General features: G+C 36.0%; 1 protein-coding gene across 2 annotated transcripts in view; it reads right to left on the reverse strand.

The window, feature by feature from the left end:
• ANKRD28 (ankyrin repeat domain 28) overlaps positions 1–24,138 on the reverse strand; it is a 208,167-nt gene that overhangs the window by 37,275 nt on the left and 146,754 nt on the right. For both annotated transcript variants that reach the window (XM_080814650.1, XM_080814649.1), the window contains exons 4-10: positions 21,757–21,827; positions 14,378–14,578; positions 12,970–13,057; positions 10,252–10,394; positions 6,564–6,776; positions 1,714–1,792; positions 442–556 (exon numbers count right to left, since the gene is read on the reverse strand). In XM_080814650.1, the coding sequence (XP_080670776.1) occupies positions 442–556; positions 1,714–1,792; positions 6,564–6,776; positions 10,252–10,394; positions 12,970–13,057; positions 14,378–14,578; positions 21,757–21,827 (910 nt within the window). The remainder of the gene's footprint in view (positions 1–441; positions 557–1,713; positions 1,793–6,563; positions 6,777–10,251; positions 10,395–12,969; positions 13,058–14,377; positions 14,579–21,756; positions 21,828–24,138) is intronic.

The raw sequence follows: 24,138 nt of genomic DNA on the forward strand, positions 1-24,138 counted from the left end.
CAAAGTGTGTTGTTTTGACCAAAGCGGGTGGGGGGGGGTGGAGGGTGGTGGTGGTGGTTGTGTGGGGAATCTACAGATAGTATTATCTGAATGAAAAAGAAAAGCAATCAGTACATAAACACTTTTAGGTCTTTTATTTACTTTTAGATTAAAAATAAATAGATCACAACAATGAAAAGCTCTGACTAAAACTGTGCATTATTCATAATCTAGAATTCACTGGGGTAAAAAAAAAAATGCACTATGCTGGCTCACCAAAGAAATCACATTAAATATCTATTCTAGCACATCATCCATACAAATAGGTAAAAGCTCAAGCAATTAGTAGCATATTGGGCACAAAAATCCATACTTCTACTTGAAATCTCTAGAAAACTGCAATTCACTTCCATCTGTGTTTCCCTTTCGGCACAGCTATCAACACCGTGGTTAAGTACTTACTTTGCAGTGTCAGCACCACTTGTAATAAGAGTGTTGATTAGCAGCTCATGGCCGTACCTTGCTGCTATGTGCAAAGGGGTGTTTCCATTCTTATCCTCACAGTCAATTACAGCTCCTGCAATAAATAATGTACTATCAGATGCTGGACTGTATTAAGATCAAGTCAAATTTATTAAACAGAAAGTAACATAAAACTCTATTCAGGCATAAACTAATGGATATAGTGTTTTAACTAGGTTTCATTCATAGGACATATAATGGACCAGGCACTGAGGTTACAGATTTTATACTTAAAAACAATTTTGTGAACTAAGCATAAGCTTTTAATATATTTTATTTTATTTGTTTTTTTTTAAAAAGATTTTATTTATTTATTTGACAGAGAGAGAGAGAGATATCCCAAGTAGGCAGAGAGGCAGGCAGAGAGGGGGAAGCAGGCTCCCAGATTAGCAGAGAGCCCGATGCAGGGCTTGATTCCAGGACCCTGAGATAATGACCTGAGCTGAAGGCAGAGGCTTTAACCCACTGAGCCAGCCAGGCGCTCAGCTTTTAATATATTTTAAAATGATGAAAAGGGTTCTGGGGTCCTGTAAGTTTGGAAATCACTATATTAAAACAAAATTAAATACATTTCTTTAGAGCAAGATTTCAGAGCTTTAATGCACACATGCCAAGTAACATCAAAATTGCAGGCAATGCTTCAGGAATTATTTGATCACAAAACTACTACTTTTTCCTTGCAAAACCATAACAACTATTATCTTGAGGACTATTAACAAACAGTTCCTTGGAATATGGCTTGGGAAACACTAAAGTAATGTACCTAAGAGTTTTATTTAAAGGTTTAGCTTGTCTAGTACTAATTCAAATGCAAAAGAATACAAGTTCTGAAAGGAAAAGTCCTAAAAATAGTTCAGAATATCCAAAAGGGGAAAAAAGATAAATGTAACAGAGTTTTGTTAATGTATAATACAAATACAAACTGCGGTGGAATGGCAAAGTTTTCTATTTAGAAATGCTTTAAAAAAGCCCACACCAACTACTAGAGAAATCGTATTTCTAATTCAGGTGAAACAAAACAAAAATAAATGAAAAACAAATTATGAAAGATACATATATATGGCATTTTACATTCTTTATTATTTGATTTTCATAAGATCTGAAATCAAATATTAAAAATATATAGACAGCTACAATAATTTCTCAATACCATTCATTTTGTGGATATTTTTACTACATTTAAGAAAAAAAACAAACAGAAATACTTTTTACCACTCTGGATAATGGTTTGTGATCTGGAGAATCTACCGTGGAGGGCAGTCATGTGCAGTGGGGTTTTCCCATCCTTGCTCTGAAATAATCAAATACGAAAGATTTAAAATTATTGTTATATCTGTCATATGTAACCCTTAGTTTTATTTTAATATCCTCCTGCATCTTTACCTTGTAAAACTACTATTCAAGCATTAAGTTTAGCTCAAACTTATGGAGGTAAAAGAGCTGTTCAGAATTAGGAACTTTTTTTTTTAAAGTACAGATATTATAAAGCACAAATATGCAAAACAAAACAAAACAAAACCAACCCTCAATGCCTACAGTTTACCAAAAGCTCTGCACGGTAGGTATACAGTGTAATCCTAGTATCATTCCTATTACATAGGTGGGAAAACTGGAGCACAAGGATATTAATGATTCAACCAAGGTCACATAGTCAGTAGTGGTACAACTGGGATGTTTCCCACCTTTCCAAAATTTGACCTTACTACAGATCTTTCATTCTAAGAAATGCTGAATCCCTCCCTCAACCAAGGAAAAGTGAAAGTCAGAATTAACTTCAACCACTATAATTCACTTTAAAAACTTAATACATTAATTTGTTTATAATTATTTGTAATCAATACTGTTAGCTTTTTTCTCAAATTACTTAAAAAAATAATCACACTGGCTGGGTATGTGTGTATTTAATGTACAAACTGAAATTCTAAAGGACTTTATCAAAATATACAATGTGACCATTATAAAGAAATAATCTATTTTGCAATTCCTAATCCTTCAGCAATATTCAGCCTATCTTCTGTGTGTATATATACTTAAAAATGAAATGTGACAAGTGTCCTAAGTTTACACTAAAGCTGTATAATGCAGATCTCAAGAAATTCTGTCATTATACTAGTGTTAGATGAAAATAATTACCTATCAATGTGTTTGAGTCCATAATTTTATATTAATTTTTTCAAGCAAACTACCCAATAGGCAATTTATCTCAAATAACTCTCAAACCTTTGGAAGCAGTGTGTACACAAGAGGGAAAACAAAGCAAAGCAAACCAAAACAAACCCAAGCAAACAAATAAGGTAGGCTCTAGAGTCAGAAAAGACCTGAGATGAATCCTGGTTCTGCCAGTTACCAGAGTAAGAATTAGGAGAAGCTGTCTATCTTCTTGGGCCTTCACTTCTCAACTGGAAATGGATATACTACCTGGACCTCATAGTCCTGCTATACAGAATATACTAATCTTTTGTAAACCAACCATATGATATATGGGTGTTTTCATCTATGTACCAGTTATTCTTTCAACCAGAAAAAACAAAACAAAACAAAAAGCACAAAAGCATTTTAATAATGCTTTTATTATAATAATAACGGGATTCCAGTTTGGAATGTTCCCTAACATATCTTGATTCTTTAATCTTTTACCTTACAGACATAAAAAAAGTAAAAATAAAAACTAAACAGTAGTATAAATTTAAGTTCATAAAATGATGAAATGTGAAATATAATTATAGCTAACATTTATATACATAGTAAACACTATGTTCTAAGCAGTACAACACTTTATATATATATCAGTCATTTGTGTCTTAAAACCCTATGACTTATATGCTATTGACCGTATCTTATTAAGGTGTTAAGAAATGTAACCAGGTCTCACAGCTAGTAAGTGGAGTCCTCCAGGTGGTACTGGATTAACATTTTTACTTTCTACTACATACTTTCTGATCATAAAAAGTATTCCAAATATACTAAAACAAATAAACAAAAAAACCCCAAAAGATTCAGGTTACCAACTGAAAAGTCCACCTTTAAGACATGTTATAAGGGGGAGAGCGCATTTATTTCTCTTTGAATTGGGGAGACAATGAGTAGATTTTTTTTTTAAGTCACCTTAATTAATTTTAGAACAAATTAGAAGTTTCAAACAGGAAATAAAGATCCACCAAGATTCTAAGAGTTGGGTTCACAAGTGACCATAAATAGCAATAAAAAATAAGCCACACACATTACTTTTTATGTTTAAATTTTAAATCAAATTATTTGAGGTTATTTTACCTGACCAAAATTTATTAAGAATAAGGTGAAGTGGGAAAAGATGTGCATTTAAGGGATACAATCAATGCAGTAGGGCTCAAGTCAGTAAGATATAAAAACCAGACCTAGACTGTTTTTTAAACTTCACTCATTTTATCTCTATGTAGTACTTTGTAAAACAGCCAATTAATAAACCTATAAACAAATAATTGAGTAATTTCAAGCCTAAATTCATATTCCAATTTCTAGTCATCCACAACTTGATCAGGGACAGAAATACCAAAATGGAGAATGACGTAAAAGAAAAAAGATGAAGCAGGGAGAAAGGGGTGGTAAGGAGAACACGAGGGTTACAATTTTTCTTTTACAATGTAAGGCAAATGTCAAAGCCTTATTAGCTCCTTAATCAAGCAATAATTTGATAGGCACTGATTTGATAAATATAGGAAATACAGATGTCAGGAATGAAGATATATTCTTGAGTGAACATATATTCTTACTGGTTGAAAACACATAGTTATTAATAATTTTTATATAACTTCAGAGCTGGAAGGTACCTTAGAAGTCATTAATATCATGGGATCTGTGTTCCAAAGGAACGTGGCTATATGATAACTGGACAACTGCATATAAATGGGATGTCATACATCCCCAAGCAAGATTCAGGCAACTTTTTAGGAAATCTATTTCTAAACCAGTATCATTGGCTTGTTCCCTTCAAATCTATTTAGCCACTAGAGTCAGCTATGTAGGCACTCACATATGAATCAAATGATCTACCGGCAAGTTATATTAAATATTCATGTCTAAATGGCACTGTATAAAATACATAAAAAGGCTAATTTTTACCCCTTAAAGACAGCACTATAGAAACTAAAACATGCGTCACAGCTAATGATATAGGTAAGCCGTGAGACTTAATATTTAATACTCAACAATGATTTAACTATAGTCACCTGATCATAAACAGGTCTCAGAGACTAAAAAAACTGATTATGATATTTTGAAAAATGTTAAAATCTAATCTTCATTAAAAAATATTACTAGGCCTTTAAGGAAACAAGTAACAAACATCTCTCCTTCACAAGAGTTTAGATACTGTTCTACTCCCCGATTATCCAAACAGCAGGAATTCTTCAAATTTAACTAAGGAGTTCAAATTTATTATCAATAAATTTTTAGTAATTATTTAAACTATTAAAAAAAACTTTAGTAGGTGATTTGACTGGGAACTGGAAGCTTTAAATGCATATTCTTACTTAGAAAAGGCATTTTAAACATAATCATAACAGGAGTTCTTTATGATACCTCATGCCCATTCCTTCCTTGGGTGTGATGACTATAAATTCTTCCTATAGCTGAAAGAGGAAAATTTAGAGCAATGGCTAATTATAGATGGATTTGCTGCTACTGTAGCTATCAGACAGGGTCAGCGGTGTCACTAAAGGTCTCTCTAAAGTTAAGAAATATAAGAAAATGGACTCCTTTCTTTACCAATCTGAAGACTGGCTCATGATACCCACAAAAGCAGCTGAAATCTTAAGGAATTAAAGTTCTGAAAAACACATTTTAAGGTTAAATGTTTTTACTAATCCTAAACAGTTCAATTTTATTTGTAGTTTTCTTTTCTATATAACACAAGACACAGACTGGCAAATACTCTAAGAATGAATTGATGTATAAATATAGAAACAATCAGTGAAAGCATCTTGGAAAAATGAAAACAATGATTACACATTATAAACTAGTGTTCAAAACTGTGGCTGCATGTGCTTTTTCACAGAGTTATACAAAGAAAGTACATTTATTTTGGTTCCAGAATTTTCACGTCACTTTTAAAATTCAAATGCCCATTCCTAAAAGTGAATGCAACAACAACAACAAAAAAACCCAACTATTCCTTATATGTAACACACTGATCGTGGTCTTTTAATTTTTATAAAATTGAAAAGAGCTTTAAAACAGAAAAGTTAAAAGATTACCATGAACACCCATATACATACCAGCTGGATTCTATCACTAACATTTTACTATACACACATCATCATATATCAATCTCTCCAACCAGCCATCCACCTAATTATTTGATGTTTTTCAAAAGTTGAAGATATGACTACATATTATCTCTAAGCACTTTGGTATGCTTATCATTAACAAGGGTTCAACATCACTTTGGTTTGTTACCTCCTAAGCAAAAATTTACATGCAATGAAGTGTACAAATCTTAAATGTACCACTTTATGAGTTTTGTCAAATGCTTATTTAGATAAAACAAAGCCTGTCAAATACAGAATATTATCATCTCCCAGAAAGTTCTCCTAGATCCATTTTTCATCAATCCCTCCTCACAGTGGCAACTGGTTGTTTTTTTTTTTTCAACTACAGAATCTAGAACCCCATATAAGTGGAATTTCATCTTTTCTAGAACCTTATACAAATGGGATTAATACATATATTCTTGTGTAAGACTTTTTAAAGATTCACCTGTGTTCTCGTGTCTATAAATAATTTGTTCCTTTTTATTCCTGAATGGTATCTGTTACTATTTTATTTTATTTTATTTTTTTTTAAGATTTTATTTATTTGACAGAGAGAGATCATAAGTAGGCAGAGAGGCAGGCAGAGAGAGAGAGGAGGAAGCAGGCTCTCCATGGAACAGAGAGCCTGATGTGGGGCTCCATCCCAGGACCCTGGGATTATGACCTGAGCCAAAGGCAGAGGCTTTAACCCACTGAGCCACCCAGGCACCCTGATACTATTTTAAACAGCAAAGTCCTAAATACTACAGTATGGATTCTGATCTTATTTCATACCTTCATATTGACGTCAGCCCCATTGCCCACTAGAAGCTCTAAACACAATGCTCCATGTGTTGATGCAGCAGCAAAGTGCAAAGGGGTAAATCCTTTCTCATTCTTTTGATTTACATTAGCACCACAGTCTATAAGTTCATTTACTACAACATCTTGTCCATTATAGCAGGCGACATGAAGAGGTGTATTTCCATAGGCATTTGGTTCATTCATCTATTGGAAGAAAAAAAAAATTTTGTGTTAAAGTAGTCTTACTACTTGCTACAAGAATGAGAGCTCTTTTAGCGATGTTGTGGTTGTAAGCAAGTTAATGGAGTGAGAAATGGGTAAATACACAGATAAGGCTTAGAATTCTAAAGTTCTTTTAAAATAATGAACATTAACAACAGCATTTTGGTGTCAAATAGATTTTCCACATTCAGGGAATATAATTTACACTTGCAATGTCTACTTCATGACAAAACTGAATGATTCCAAGAGTGAAATTTTAGGAAAATGAAAACAACATATATTTTTTTAAAGATTGCATTTATTTATTTGACAGACAAAGATCACAAGTAGGCAGAGAGGCAGGCAGAGAGAGAGAGGGGGAAGCAGGCTCCCAGCCGAGCAGGGAGCCTGATGCAGGACTTGATCCCAGGACCCTGAGATCATGACCTGAGCCAAAGGCAGAGGCTTCAACCACTGAGCCACCCAGGTGCCCTGAAAACAACATATTTTTAAAGGTCTTCAAAGTAAGGTACAGTCATAAGAATTAACTCTAAGAATCATGATAAATGAACAGAAACTAAAAATTCTGAGAGATGGGCGCCTGGGTGGCTCAGTGGGTTAAAGCCTCTGCCTTCGCTTCAGGTCATAATCCCAGGGTCCTGGGATCGAGTCCTGCATCAGGCTCTCTGCTCAGCAGGGAGCCTGCTTCTCCGTCTCTCTCTGCCTGCCTCTCTGCCAGTTGTGATCTCTGTCTGCCAAATAAATAAATAAAATCTTTAAAAAAAAACAAATTCTGAGAGATATTGAATAACATGCTTACTTTCAGCCTTTACATTTGCAGTGACAAAAGATTAAAGCTGGTAATGAAGTAAAGGTCAGGATTTAAAAAACTGAGTGGCATCTTCTTCTATCTATTTCATTTTTCCAACAAAGTTGGGCTCTAGATATTTTCCAGTCTTAACATGTTAACATTTTACCAGAATGAATGTGCTCTCCATACTGAGAAATAATTCTTGAACCAAGTTTCTCTTTTAGTTCTGTTTCTAATAAATAAAACGGGTGAATACTTTAAAGTTTACATGACTTTTACATATAGAATGTGACCTTTGCCCAGAGAGATGTCTGGCCCTCACCCTTGTCTTCTGGGAGGTAATCTATGGAATATCCGATAGGAGTGTTCTCGTTTAGGGTGGGAGCTGGCTACACTGGATCTCAGAGTAGGACTGGCCATAGTCAATGCTCTGGGGATAGGATACGCCAATGCCACCTAAACCAACCATGTGATTTAGGATGCAGGATTTGGAGCCCTCAGTTATCACTGGACTTGGAAAATGAAATCAACCATGGGGGCAAGTGATCAATCAATCATACCTATGGGGCACCTGGGTGGTTCAGTTAGTTAAGCATCTGCCCTTGGCTCAGGTGATGATCCCAGGGTCCTGAGACTGAGACCCATAACAGGCTCCCTGCTCAGTGGGGAGTCTGCTTCTCCTTCTCCCTCTGCCCTTGCTCATGTGCTCTCTCTCTTGCTCACTCTCTTTCTCAAATAAATAAAATCTTAAAGAAAAAAATTTTTTAAATAAAAAAATTAATCACTCTTATGTAAAGGAACCCCAATAAAAACTCTGAAAACAAAGCTCAGATGAGCTTTCCAGTTTGGCAATACTATGTGCATACTTTCACACGCTGATGCTAGGGGAGTAAGGAGTCCTAACTCCGTGGGGAGAGAACAATGAATGCTTTCTGTTTAGAATATTTCTGGACACTGCCCTATGTGTCTCTTCCTTTGGCTGATCTTAATTCACATCTTTTTTTGTATAATAAACCATGAATATGATAGTTGTCAGTGAGGTATTTTTTTGTTTTTTGTTTTTTTAAGTACGCTCCATGCCCTGCATGGGGATAATATGGGGCTTGAAGTCACAACCCTGAGATCAAGACCTGAGCCAAAAATAAGAGCTGGAGACTTAACTGAATGAACCATCCAGCACTCCTTCAGTGAATTTTTTTAATCCTTCTAGTGACTTAATGCCCCAATCTTGTAATTCATTAGAAGTAAGAGCAGCCTTATTTGGAGGTGCTCTCTTACTCTGAAGTTGGCCTCAACTTATCACAACTGTATTTAACATCTTCTCTTCTGAAATCCCTGGTAACAGAAATTGAAGAAAGTGAAAAAATAATACTTAACTTTAGTCAAAGTACCTACATTTCATCACTAAAAACTCAGAGACATGGAATAGATTCTCTCTCAGAGTCTTCAGAACTTTGAAAGATTAAATTTGTTGTTTTAAGTCACTCACTTTATAGTAATTTGTTATGGAAGCCCTGGGAAACTAATAAATCACGCAATTAGAGGCCACATGTCAGTAAACAGCTCTAAGTCTCATCATTTATTCCAAAGAACTCTCTGTCACTAGAGTTTACAAATGTTATTTTACTGTCAGTAACACAAACTTAAAAAACTGCATCAGAATGGATGTGAAACAGCAGTCAGGAACAAGATGCTCATTTATCTAGATCAAGGGTACAGTAAGGCATTATGCTACTCTGATGAAATAGAGCTAAAGGAACTGCTGAAAAATAAAACATCTATTTGCACTCTGCAAGACCCTACCTAACAGTATGTTTGGATTTTTGCAACATCTCACAATCCCGACATTTTCAGTTCCTACTTGTTTGCTTTAGGCAAAGTGCTTCAAATTATCCTTAAAGCTTCAGCTCTACAATTCTGCCTTGTGTTCTTTATCAAACCAGACTAGTACATACATTTTTGGTTTGTTTTTGCAGTTGATCTAAAGTCTTCCCTCCAGCAGAGCCTAACCCTCTCTACTAATTTGTTCTTTTTAATCTGTTTTGAAGAACCAGACAAGTCTGTCAGAACGTACCTAAAATAAGAGTAAATATACGAAGAGGGGCATAAAAGTCAAGTGCTTAAAGGATGGCCTGTGAAAGTGACAGGTATTGTTAGCTATCACAATGCAGGAATCGAATACAAAGCAGCAACTCTCCTAACCAAAAACATTTATACAGTAAGGAACACTTACAGTTGATGAGCAAGAAGCCTCTGGTTTTCCTGCCTAGCTCTTGCCAATATCCTGTAATGTGAACTGCTACAGTCATGCTACAGTATGAGACTGAGCAAATAAGACTAACAGTAAACTAGCCACTTAGGAAAAATAACCCAAGTGTGTCTGCTCAGCAAGAATGGAGCTATTAATCTTGGATAGTGATGAAGAAGAAAAACCTGTATCATTCATTCACCTTTGAAATATCCTTTACCTCTTAATATACTGTGACTAATTACATGATCAGATATTAGCATCCTTTATATTATGTAAAGGACTACAAATATCTAATTAAAAGACAAAAATATTATTGTGTAAAATTATCTTAAAATTTGAAATAACTTCTGCCAGCAATGAAATCATAAACACATAAAATGTCTCCTTCATTTATACTGCTCAATCTATAGACCTACATCAACTCCAAGATCCAGAAGGTACTTGACTACGCTGATCATTCCACTAGAGGCTGCTGCATGAAGAGGTGTGTAAGACTTCTTATCCTTGCATGTCACTTCAGCTCCATGTGCCACAAGTAATTTCACTACTTCAATGTGACCTGGAAATGTGTTTATGAGAGGAAAAAAAAAACAGATGAGTACAGGAAAATATGAAATATAATCCTGGATATTTTTTTAAAAAGTAAAAATGCAAATTAACTAAATAATGCATAAGTCACCAATAAATCAAGTTATAACCAGAGAAAGGATGGAGGAAAAAAAACCAAGAATTCAGGTAAACTTTTTTTTTTTTTTTTTAGATTTTATTTATTTGACAGAGAGAGAGAGAGAGAGAGTGCACAAGTGCACAGAGTGGTAGGCAGAGGGAGAGGGAAAAGCAGGCTCCCAGACAAGCAGAGAGCCTGATGTGGGGCTTTCCAGGACTCTGGGATCATGACCTGAGCCAAAGACACTAAAACCCACTGAGGCACCCAGGCACCCCAGAACTCAGGTAATTTTAATAAATGTTGATAGAGGTAACTAATTGAAAACATCATATTTGCTTATTTTATCCAGTGACAACCTTTTGTCTAGATAACCCTCTTTTTGTCTAGATCTTATTGTTTTCAAGATTGTTTAATACATTCTCAAGTTCTGAAACTGGCGTTTTATGCCCAGTGTAACACATTAGTTTACTTTTCTCTGCCTTAGGGGAATCTTCTACTTGAAAACCTGGGAGTGACTGGGTCTTGTTTCTTAAAAATGTTCGGCTTTTAGAACATGTGTTTAAAAACTTCTCTTCCCCTATTATTTCTACCAGATGTCCTTAACCAACTTCATTTGCTACTCACCTTTATGTCAATCAGGACAGGGTTATATGTGTTGTGGTTAACAATCAATTACTAGCATTTTATTTCTCATCAACACTGTGATAGTTTGCCAAGAGGGATCTGCTAAGTCACTCAAAGACACAGGCTCAAACAGCTGACATCATCTTGAACGTGGCCAGTCACTGTGCCAAGAGGAGGAATAGACTGTAGAATCTCAAATCAGCAATTAAATGCTTAAATTAAATTATTGCTCTGGCCCAGAGGTGATGTTGCTTTTAATTCACTAGTCAGAACTAGTCCCAGGCCCCAATATACCATACAAGGAGGCCAGGAAGGGAGACAGGTATCCAGAAGGTGGGAGAACCACTATGCTCCTTTTATTATCTCCCTGGTCTTTATCAGATTAGATTATACACTGCTTTCTCCCTCTGTGAGTGATAATGCTTCCCACCTCTGTGCCTTTGTTAATGAGATTGCTTTACTGCATGGAATGTTTTGCTTGGTTGCCTCTTTGCAAGCACTGTTACTGATCCCTGAAGGCCCACATCAGTCCTCATTTTCCCTGATCAACTCCGTCATTTCTCTTTCCTAGAAGTCTTATAAGCCAAAAGCACCATATACCTGTAAATACTATCTAATAAATATATAATACCTTCTGATAGTTCCTTAACTTGAGTCATTACTTAATTGCCCCAAATTACTTTTATGCACTGCTTTAAGTGCATGAGTTAACATGAGGTGGTAATCAAGGTAAATAATATTTATTCAGAAACTTCTACGTCAAAATCATCATGGTAAGGTGACTGGAGGTAGAACTTGGCTGAATACTGCTAAAAGTACTGAAAGTGAGAGAAAAGATGAATGTGTAAAAGGGATCTTAACAGAAGTTCATGGTCAGAGCAAACATGGGGTAGGGAGGACCATATGCATGGTCTTAGCACCCACAAGTCAGTATTTCTACTCTGTTCTTTTTCTGCACTTAAAAATATCTTGAGGTAAGCTCAAGATCTGCCTGCTATCTGGCTGTCCAAGTTACCTCCAGAACCAATTAATGTTTTTGGTAGTGCCCTGGTCACAATGTTGCATGGTTTGGGGTGGTCTACCACAAGACTGTTTTCCCATGAGCTCTGCTAGTTTTAGAGTGCAATCTTGCAAATCCTAAGATTTTTCAAGAACATATATATCATGTTACTACAGAAAAACCTATATACTCTAAACCTTAGTTCCCCTTTCTATGAAATTACTGTTGTAGAAATCAAACACGATGATGCCTATTCAACACAGTGGTAGCCCAAAATAATAGGATTCCTAAAGCATCTTCCTAACTTCTACCTTAATATTCCCATAAAAATAAGGATGGATATAAGAATGGGCTTTGAGTAAACACCAACTTACAAAAATTATGTTTCCCAGACCTGTGTCTACGATGTCTCTCCCTTTAAAGGTAAAAAGAATTATTATTATTTTTAAAGATTTTATTTATTTGACAGAGATCACAAGTAGGCAGAGAGGCAGGCAGAGAGGGGGAAGCTGGCTCCCTGCTGAGCAGAGAGCCCGATGTGGGGCTTGATCCCAAGACCCTGAGATCATGACCTGAGCCGAAGGCAGAGGCTTAACCCATTGAGCCACCCAGGCGCCCCAACAGAATTATTTTTAATCAGCTTTTAGGAGAAGAGGACCCAATACATTCTTGTTCTGGCAAACCTCTCCCACTACCAGGCTGGTTCCACTTGGGCAGCAAATTTAGATATGGTGTAATTTCCCACTATCCTAAAAAACAGATGTCATACCAAATGTAGGAACTAAAACGTACAAATTTTCTTAAGTACATAATGTCAGAAAATGAAATTCAAAATGTACATACCCATATATGCTGCCCAATGAATAGCCCGTCTATCTTTCTTGTCAAAAGCATTAATATTGGCACCTCTAGACAAGAGTAGTTTGACCATCTGAAATAAAAATAAATTTTCATCAAAATTCAGAAGTAGAATTATTCATGAATGTCCCTTATGATGACTACTCATCTCAATCTCTCTGGCACTGAATTTCTGCATTTGTAGAAAGGAAGGAGCTAGACTAAATCTTAAAGACCCTTTAACATAATTTAATAAATAGTAAGACAAAATATGAAAAAAAGGATTCGCAATGGGTGTTATTGAGCAGGTATCAGTATCTTTTAAAGATGCTACTTTGTGTCCTGATATTTTATGAACAATGAAGTAAAAATCTGGAAGGCCTAAAGGCGGAATAGTTAAAAACAGGTTTATTTCTTTTAAAAGCCCAAGGTGTTTTTAAAATGTAAAGTGCATTCTTATCCCAGAAATGTCTTGAATTCAAACACAAATGTACTATCTATAATATGATTAGATCTGAAGGTCACTCCACACAGTCTGCTTACCTCATAATGTTTCAAGAACAGTATTTCTATTCCATCTAACCGTATTTACAATGGTTCCCCCATGGAAAAGGGGACTCCATGTTTCAAAAAAGGGACACAACTGTGACCTTAATTGCAGTGAAGGCAAGGATTCTTTATGTTGCAAAAAACCAGAGAAACAGTGAAAACAACACTGTAGCCACTAGCTCTCAACCATGGAATCTTGGCAATGTCACTTTGCCTCTCTGAGTCTCTGTGTCTGCAACAAAAATGAAGGACTGGACAAGTTGTCCTCAAAGGTTCTTGTAATTCTTGTGTTTTCTTCTTTCCTAAACCTTCTATGTACACATAAAACCCACTCTTTGCCACTACAACACCTAACATTAGGCAACGCTTGTTGTATAAGATAACTATTAATTTTCTTAAATTTTTTTCTTTTGAGGGTCTGTTATCAAAAAATTTCTGACTAAATGTTGATAATAAACTATAAGAACATCTTTTCCAAACTTTTCCTTCACTAAGATCCTTCTAGGAATCCTACGAAACTGCTCTTCCTGTATTATTTTTTCCACAACAGGACATACTTTTCACATTGTGTATTCTTGACAGGGTTCTCCTTTGTCTTTTCAGGTTGACCAGGAAATTCAAAAGCATGGGTTCTATCTGAGAAGTAAACTTCTCAATTTGAGAAATTTATATCATGAATTTTATCATGAAAAGAAGTCTGAGGATTTGTAAAGGCAAAATTAGATAAAAACAAACAAGAAAGTTGTTTTTTGTTTTGCTATTCCCATGGACTGAATCACTAAAAAGGGTAAGTTCATTAATTATTGGGGTGGGGAGTGGCAGGATGAAAGGAGAGAGAATCACTGTCTAATTGAACACCACCTACCTCACCATGTCCACTAAAAGCTGCATGATGTAATGCAGTCCTCCCCGCTCTATCAGACACGTTTACATTACTCAGAAGAGGTACCAAAGCTTCAGCGCACTTTACAGCTTTATTAGCAGCAGCTATGTGTAAAGGGGTTTGCCAATTTTTGTCTCGGGCATTAACATCTGCAGAATGCTTCAAAAGTACCTGCACTGCTTCCTGAAACATATGAAGATAAAAGTTATAAAAAACAAATGAGTTAATAGTTTTATTTTATTTTATTTTTAAGATTTTATTTATTTGTGAGAGAGAGAGAGAGAGAAAGAATGCAAGCAAGGAGAGTGGCAGGCAGAGGGAGAAGCAGGCTCCCCTGCTGAGCCAAGGAGCCCAATGGGGGAGACTCAATTTCACGACCCTGGGATCATGAGCTGAGCTGAAGACAGACACTTAAATGACTGAGCTACCCAGGTGCCCCGAGTTAACAGTTTTAGAAACTGTATATATATTAAGGAACTAATATTTCCAGAGGAAATAAAAAGTCTGGTAGAACCTGCTATAAATAAGTAGGAATTTACCCAAGAAAACAAAATATTTTTGGACTAAAGGCAGTACTACTCAGAGCTGTTATAAGATGCACTGAGATAAAATGTTCCCTTTTTCTGTCCTCCTATGAAAGGCATAACAAGATCAAAATGTGCAAAAACAGATATTGATAAATATTCTTTAAAAACATTCATTATAGGGGTGGCTGGGTGGGTCAGTCGGTTAAATGTCCCAACTCTTGATTTTGGCTCAGGTCATGATCTCAGGGTTGGGAGATGGAGTCCCATGTCAGGCTCTGTGCTCAGCAGGGAGTCTGCATGAGGATTCTCTCTTTCTCTCCCCCCTTTTGTCCATGCTCTCAAAAAAAAAAAAAAAAAAGTTCATTACTTCTCTTGTTTTTCTACATAATAAGATACAATTAATTTATACTTTCAACAGTTTTAAGGAACTGATTGTTTTGCAATAAAATATACAAAAATTTAAAGCATACTATCTCCCAAATTAGTATACATTATATTTTACAAACGGAAAAATCACTAGTATCTAGTTTATTAGAGACAAAGGGAGAGAGAAAGAGAAACAGATGCTGTGAGAAAGTTATTGTTAACAAGTCTATTTAAAAGCTTAGTATCCAAAGGGATTTATCTCCCAGAAGCACAAGGAAAACTTCACAATACATCTATAAATTGGACTCATGGCTAGATACTAAGGAATCCAGTATGCTATCTACATTAAGCACTACAGTCAGAACTAAACTTAGCAATAATTTCTCCTTGCAGTGATAATCCTATCTTTGGCAGATGAATGACGAAGTACACATGAAATGAAAAAGACCAGAATCAGAACTAAGCCTGGTAATACTGACTTTTGGTTTTCTTTCTTGTCCTTTTTTTTTTTTTTTTTTAAGATTTTTTATTTATGGATGCCTGGGTGGCTCAGTTTGTTAAGACTCTGCCTTTGGCTCAGGTCATGATCCCAGGGTCCTGGGATAGAGCCCCACATCAGGCTCTCTGCTCAGCAGGAGTCTGCTTCCCCCCCAACCCCCCAGCCTGCCTCTCTGCCTACTAGCGATCTCTCTGTCAAATAAATAAATAAAATATATATTTTTAAAGATTTTATTTATTTATTTGACAGACAGAGATCACAATTAGGCAGAGAGGCAGGCAGAGAGAGAGGGAGGGAAGCAGGTTCCCTGCTGAGCAGAGAGCCTGATGTGGGGCTCGATCCCAGGACCCTGGGATCATGACTTGAGCCGAAGGCAGGGGCTTTAACCCACTGAGCCGCCTAGGCATCCCAATAAATAAAATATTTTTTAAAAAAAGATTTTTTATTTATTTCAGAGAGACAGACAGAGACAGCATATGCAAGCTAGCAGGAGAAGGGGTAAAGGGAGAGGGAGAGAGAATCCCCAAGCCAACTTGGGGCTCCATCCCAGGACCCTGAGATCATAACCTAAGCTGAAACCAAGAGATGGGCTCTTAACCAACTGAGCCACCCAGGCCCCCCAGTTACCCTTGATTTTCTTAAAAAAAACAAAAATAACAAAAATAACAAAATTAAAAAGTGTTCACAAGCATCAAGCAACTATCAGTATGTCAAGTAGCAAGGAAGACAACCAAAAATACTATTATCTGTGATTCACAAATAGTTTTTTGCGCCTTTAAATAAAAAGTAATCAGAACTGTTTGAAATATGGGAAACAGTGTAAGTATTTAACAAGACTGATAAAAGATGAGAGAGAGGCCCAGTAGTCTATCAATCTCCTAAGGAAATCAGCCAGCAAAGAAAGATATATACGGAGACCTACTCTAGGCCCCCAAATTCTACTCTAGCTATCTGCCCCAGAGAAATTTTTTTTAAGATTTTATTTATTTATTTGACAGGCAGATTACAAGCAGGCGGGGTGGGGCAGGGAAGCAGGCTTCATGCTGAGCAGAGAGCCCGATGTGGGGCTTGATCCCAGGACTCTGGGATCATGACCTGAGCTGAAGGCAGAGGCTTTAACCCACTGAGTCACCCAGGCGCCCCTGCCCCAGAGAAATTTAAAAAGACCCACCCACCCAAGAATAGCCACGGCAGGTTTAATCATAAGAACCAAAAAGCAGATATGCCAACTGTTGTGTATCATATAATGAAATATTCCTCAGCAATAAATGTACACAATATGAAGGATTCTCAAGAATATTAAGTAGAACAAAAAATTCACGGCACAAGAACACATAATGTATGATTCCATTTTTATAAAGTTCTAGAATAAGCCAAATTATCCTATGGTATAAGATATCAGAACAGTGGTTGCCTCTGGGGACAAGGAAGACTGACTGGAAAGGGACATGAGGTAACTTGCTGGACTAAAGGAAATTTTCCATATTTTGATTGGGAAAAAGGTTACAAGAGTGGGTACATGGATGGATACCTCGGTCAAAACTCAAGACTATACACAGTATCTTTGCATTTACTTTAAGTTATACTGCAATTAAAAAAAAGGAATATGGAAAAAATGATACAGAAAGGAAATGGTACAAACACACCATCAGGATTCTCCATCTCAAGAAGGGCATCCTGTGACTTAGAAGATAAAACTAACACTATACTGGGAAATGTTAGTGTGCTAATGGATATGCTAGAAAATAATTAAAAACAAAATGAACAATTTATAATTGATAAATTAGGCAAAGAGCATACTATAGATGCCAGGCTTGCAAAATTCATTCCCACTCTGGAATCCATAGTGCATACATTAAATCCTCTGAAAAGTCTGGAGAATACTTATGTTCCATTAGCAAGAACTAGAAAAATCAAAACTATTCTTCTGTTTCACTGAAAAGCAGAAATAAATCCAGTAGGTAAGGGAAGGTAAGATGGTACCTAAGAAAGGCTATAAACACAATTACTAAGATCCTAGAATCAACAGAGAGCAAAGTTTGAACCATGGGTTCACTGCTATAGACCAATGGCGGTGTTCTCCCGCCATTCATATGCTGAAGCCCTAAACTCCCAGTGTAACTGTTTTTGGACATAGGGTCTTTAGGAACTAATTAAACTTAAATGAGATGGAATGGAGGCAACCTAATCTGATAAGACTGGCAGCTTTTTAAGAAGAGGAAGAGAAAGATACCCCCGAATACACAGTGAGAAGTAGCAGTTTGCAAGCCCGGAAGACAGCCCTCATCAGAAATGCACTCTTCGATCTTGATCTAGGACTTCTAGCCTCCAGGCTATGAAGAAAATCAGTTTCTGTTGTTTAAGCCAGCCAGTCTGTAATATTTTGTTATGGCAACCAAAACTATTATCACTCAGAACAGTATGTAGGATCACAACAGCAGTGATCTTTGAAAATTCAGAAAAATCAAATCTACAGATGGGAGACGTTAAACCAAATTAAACAGGCAAATTTCTTTCTCTCTCTCTTTTTAGAGAGAGCATGCAAGAGTTGGGGGAGGGGGAGGTGGAGAGGGAAGGAGAGGATCTTATGCAGGCTCCAGACCCAATGTGGAGCCCAACCCACAGCTCAATCTCACAACCCTGAGGATCATGACCTGAGCTGAAATCAAGAGTGGACACCAACAGACTGAGCCATCTAAAAGGGCAAATTTCTGGAAATTACAAATCAATGAGCCTGATGTCATAACCTAATAAAATTCTAGATCACATTATTACATTATAAGCTTTCAGAAAATGATATAGGGATAATAAAGGGTACACATGGTTTTACTAATGGCAAATAATTACCATAGTAACCTCAATCCCAATTTTTCCATTATCAGATGCTATGTATGTAAGAAATGCTGCACATGTGCCTTGACTTTGGAAAAACATCTAAGAAAATATCCTAGGATACTTCTTCTAATAAGATTATGAAATATGGGGTGATGACCAAGGTTTAAATAATTTTACCTAAAGAGTATTTATTCATCACTCAGGTCAATCTAGAAGAGTCTATGGAGCACTAGCCATTTGTGGCTCTTTTTAGCAATTCTTCCCATTGATTTGAAGTCAGGCACAGGAAAAAGGGCTAACACATTTGCAAATAAACTTTAATAGCTGGATGGGCTGTTAATATCTCATGTGATAATATAAACTCAGTTTCTTGATAGAACTAAGATGTAATTTCTCGAGCTAAGTTAAAAAAAGTGTATGTGTATCTTCCAGAGGATCTAGCAGTGTAATGGGCTTCTTAAAAAACAAGCAAACAAAACCAAAACACAGACACATACACAAAGTCCTAATGCTCAGAAATCAATTTATTCAGAAGAATACTCTGCATTTACAGAGAGCTCAACTGTAAACTCCACTAGAAGAATGGAAGTCACAAACCACTGGTGGAGATGAAACAAATCAGCTAGCCAATATGATGAAGTGTGTGGAAGCCATGTCACTGAGGGAGAGTGAGGAGCTCAGGATATAAAACCAGAAGCAGCCATTCTCAACCTAGGTACCATGAGGGAATTAGCCCTAAGGCATCCTCTGTGCGATGAATTAATTTCTCCACTATGCTCTACAATGGTGTTAGCTTCCAGAGGCCTTGGAGGATTGAGAAAACAGTCACTCTGATCACCCTGTCGTAGGGTTTACTTTTCTCGTGGTATCTCAAAAACATACACCAAAGCTGCCTAAAATTTTGTCTTTTCCACACCCCTCTGTGGCTATACTTATTATTAAATGAAATTAATTAAATTATTGCTTTATTAATAATTATCATTATTAATAAATGTTACAATATATTGTATATGTTATGTATAATTATAAAATATATACATAATGTAATAAGTATGATGTTATATTGATATTTAATATAATTATTAATAATTATCAAATTATTAAATTAAATTACCTCTCTTGGGGTGCCTGGGTGGCTCAGTGGGTTAAGCCTCTGCCTTTGGCTCAGGTCATGATCTCAGGGTCCAGGGATCAAGCCCTGCATCAGGCTCTCTGCTCAGCAGGGAGCTTGCTTCCCCCTCCCCTCTCTGCCTGCCTCTGCCTACTTGTGATCTCTGTCAAACAAATAAATAAAATCTAAAAAAAAAGGAAAAAGTATAACTCTTTTGGTCCCAGGATGTAATTGAAGAAATTAAAAGAACATGGGTAAAACTGATAATCTTGACTAGGTTTCCTGCAAAAGAGTAATATACTACACAGCCCAGTAATTTTTAGGCTGAAAGCAGACTTAAGAAACTTCTTATGATTACTGCTTTCCAGCCTATGGCTTGCCCTCAAGCTCAGGCTAAGCACACAGTTTTAAAAAATCAGCTGTCAAGTCTTTGGGAAGAACCTGTCATCTTCCTCTAATATTATTTTCTTTAAGAATTTTTGGCCTGTTTTACAATCTCTACAAATATACCAAAGTGTTCCTTCTTATGACTTAAGTTGGCAAAACACCAATTTTAAAAATCATATTTCCAAGAGTCATACTAAAAAATGGATAGGTCTAACTTATAAATAGGTTCCAAAGATAGTATGTTTATCTTCCTTAACTGCCCTTGTTTACAGAAACTCTTTACAAGAGGGGTAACCACAAACTTAATTAACATTCCCATGGAATTTCATTGTTCAAAGTATTTTGGTTAATGTCTTAGCTTTTATGATAATCCCCAGATCTGCCTAAGATCCCACAGCTAATAGAGCCAGTTTCTCCAGATCCAAGTTCCACATTTCAACAGCTCCCAGATCCACAGTAAGATGTGTGCTACAGCATACCACCTACTACTATTCCCTCCCTCCTCCTTCCAACTAGGAGGCTACATCTAACACTGCCTCTGTCACATCGCAGGGTTTGAAATCCTTCCCAGCCACTGTGCCCCTACTTCTCTTCACTTGCTCTGGGCTCAATACATAGTTCGCAATGAGGAATACAAAGAAGAAGGAAGAGACAAGAGTTCTCTGGGCACAATGCTTTTTTAAAATGCACCTAATATAAAATGCATCTAATAATTTTAGAAAGAGAGTAAGATGACAGAAAAAAAGAGGGTCCAGGTTTTCATTCCATCTCTGCTACTGAAAAGTTGAGTGGTTTCTGGCAAACCATTAACTACAATTCCCTCAAAATATCTATCCTATAAGGATATCAAGAGGACTAGAAGATATGAAAAACATAAAAATGAATGTTCTCCAAAAATGTCAGTTATCTTGAAGAACAAATCATACACAGTGTTATAAATAAGAAGAAATTGTTCTTCCCCATGAGACACCTAACATTTTTAGGTTGTATATTTAGAACTGGTAAAATGTGAGATCATGTCATGTTTTTGACGCTAATTTCAGTGTTTAAACAATATTTCTTTTCTCTTTTTAAGACTTATTTATTTTGACAGAGAGAGATCACAAGTAGGCAGAGAGGCAGGCAGAGAGAGAAGGAGAAGCAGGCTCCCTGCTGAGCAGAGAGCCCGATGCGGGGCTTGATTCCAGGACCCTGAGACCATGACCCGAGCTAAAGGCAGAGGCTTTAAGCCACTAAGCCACCCAGGCACCCCCGGTGTTTAAACAATATTTCAATGAACTGTTACATACTGCTGAGATTATTTCTTGATCATGGTCAGGAGAACCCTTGCAGCATGTTCAGGAGAGAAAAGACTGAGGAGGATTTTATAGGTATAGAAATTAATCTCTCTTGTAGGACATATATGACAAGGGTTTTCTACTCTCTGCAGTTCAGACTCTCCAAGAGAACTTTGTCACAAAAGAGAAATGGGAGAACAGTTAACTTGGTCTGTACAAATTCTAAAGTAAAATAACCAGTCTAGGTATTTTTAGTTGCTATTTCCTTCTTTTGAAAACAAAGAATTTGAATATGGGCTCATAGGCAAGCCTACTTAATGCTTTTATATACAATATATTTACTAAGAGAAATTTCATACCTCACTACAAGATGCAACTGCTCTGTGTAAAGGTGTCAACCATTTGCTGTCTTTGGCATTAACTCTAGCTCCTGCAACAAGAAGAAAAAAATAAATTGAAATATTTTGCATTAAATATTTTAAATCTCCTGAAATATTAGTTATATATTATAGTCCAAATTGGATAAGTAACAATTGAAAAAGTAGTACTTTATTTTTTATATTTTCTGCAAATAAATTACTAAGTTATAAAAACAAAACTAGCCAAAAAGGTATTAGTTCTTTTTATTAAAAATAAAAGAAACATCACTTTATATATAAACTAGAAAAGCACCTTTATACAGAGCATATTAAAGTAAAATAAGTCCCCATTTTAGAATGTGTCTTAAAAACTCAAAATAAGAATATTCCTATGTAAAAGGCAGACCATTACAAAGTCTTCATTACATTTCTTTACTAATGAATGTATCATGTTATAAAGCAATATAATATCAAAATATTTCTCCAATGAGGATTAAAAATGCATTAGTACTATAAAGTTATTTTGTAAAATGGATACAGTAGCTATAGACTTAGGAAAAAAACTAAGAAAGAAATGAACAAACCCACATATCTTTCTGGGTTATACCTAAAGGTTTAAAGAATTTTTAAAAAATCAACTACATACAGTTATTTAAAAATCATTGAGTCAATGGACAAAAATTATCCTATACAGAATATAAATGCACTTTGTAAGACAAAAAAAAAGTATTATTATAATTGGGGTGGGGAGGTGTAATCTATTGCTTATATAAAATCCACTGATTTGGTACCTAAGCCCCAAAAAGAAGGAGCAACCAAACTATAGGACAGGTATATATCGAACTAGACAGAAATAGCCCTGGCTCTTAAAAGTATAGAGAAACTGGTGACAGGTCCTACACTGTAAGCAACCTTAGATTTATATCCAGGATCACAGCTAGCAAGTAAGAAGGGGCTTTAGAAATCTAGTCCAACCTCCTCATTTTCTAGATAACAAAACACAGGTACAGAGAATAGTTTAACATCAAATTCCAGTACAGTAGAATCAAGGCTAGAATTCAGATGTCCTAATGTTTGCATTCCATGTTTTGAGAGTGAGGTTCCAGGGAATAATCAAATGCAGTGACTCTAAGTCATAGCTCTAATTACTACCTATGGGTTCCAAACTAGTTGTGTGATACCTCTGAACAAAAGTTTCTTCATCTATAGAGCAGATCTCCTAATGCCTTGTAACAAAAGCTTAACATAATAAACACAAATTCATTAGATACATTAGATACAAGATAAAAGTAGATTTAAAAGTCCTGAAAACGAGAGAAAAAAAGAAATGAAATACAAGTGTATAAATCATTCACAAATGTAGCAGTTGAAATTCTGAGAGTAACTGAACTTCTGAGTAGAGACAAGTGAGGACACTGGAAGAATTAAGAACCAATATGATAGCTTTTGCGACTGCTCAACTAGGCTTTAGAAGAAAGGGACTCAGCAGAATAAAGAAACAGCTAGAGCAAATGGTATATTTATGTAATAAATGTGAACAACTATCTGCTACGCTTTTAGGAGACCAAGATGGTTAAAACATAGACTGTGAGACCACAATAAAGTCAGCATTTGTTCTGGGTAAAAGGTAGAATGTAGATATTACAAACATTTAAAATGCACATAGGTTAAAAGTTTGGAGTCCTCAGAGATGATAAAGGGATAATATAGAAGCTAGGCTCTGGCTCTTTCATTCTCCCATTTATCTGGTTGGAACTTCAAAGGTTCTCCATAATCCTTGTACCTCTTTCTACAATTTTCTGTTATGTGCATAGTAGAAGGGCAAATCCTGGCATTAAGGCCTGAAAGGTAGTGACTCACTCAGAAAAGATAGGTACTCTGGAAAGGCAAGGGTAGAAACGAATGAGGCCTGATAATGGGTCTTCAGCAAATGGGAAGGGTCATTAAGTCTGATTCCAGGCATTAATTAACAAGGAAATTGAATGTGGCTGTCACAAAAAATGGGAAGAATCCCCATGTACTCATAAAGAGCTGAGAAAGCAGTGAGAACTGGATGAGTGATGTTCTTTAATTTTATGTAGAAAATAGAAGAGGTAAGTATAAATATCTATACTTATAGATAGGAACACTGAAGGAACACTAAGACATTAATAACAGTGGCTGCCTATGCATCTGTGTAGTTAGTGAGGTACAATGAGAATTGGGTGATAGGGGACTGAGGTAGAAAGGCAACTTTACTGTATACCATATAACTTTATATAAATTTCAAAATTTTAGAATAAAACTGAACTACTACCAAAAAAAAAAAAAAAAAAAAGGAAGGAGAGAAATGTATTTGAGAAGGAATAAAAGGAGAGGCCATAAAAAAATTCCAAGAATTTG

This window comes from Martes martes, assembly GCF_963455335.1.
Source record: "Martes martes genome assembly, chromosome: 1".
Taxonomy (NCBI): Eukaryota; Metazoa; Chordata; class Mammalia; order Carnivora; family Mustelidae; genus Martes; species Martes martes.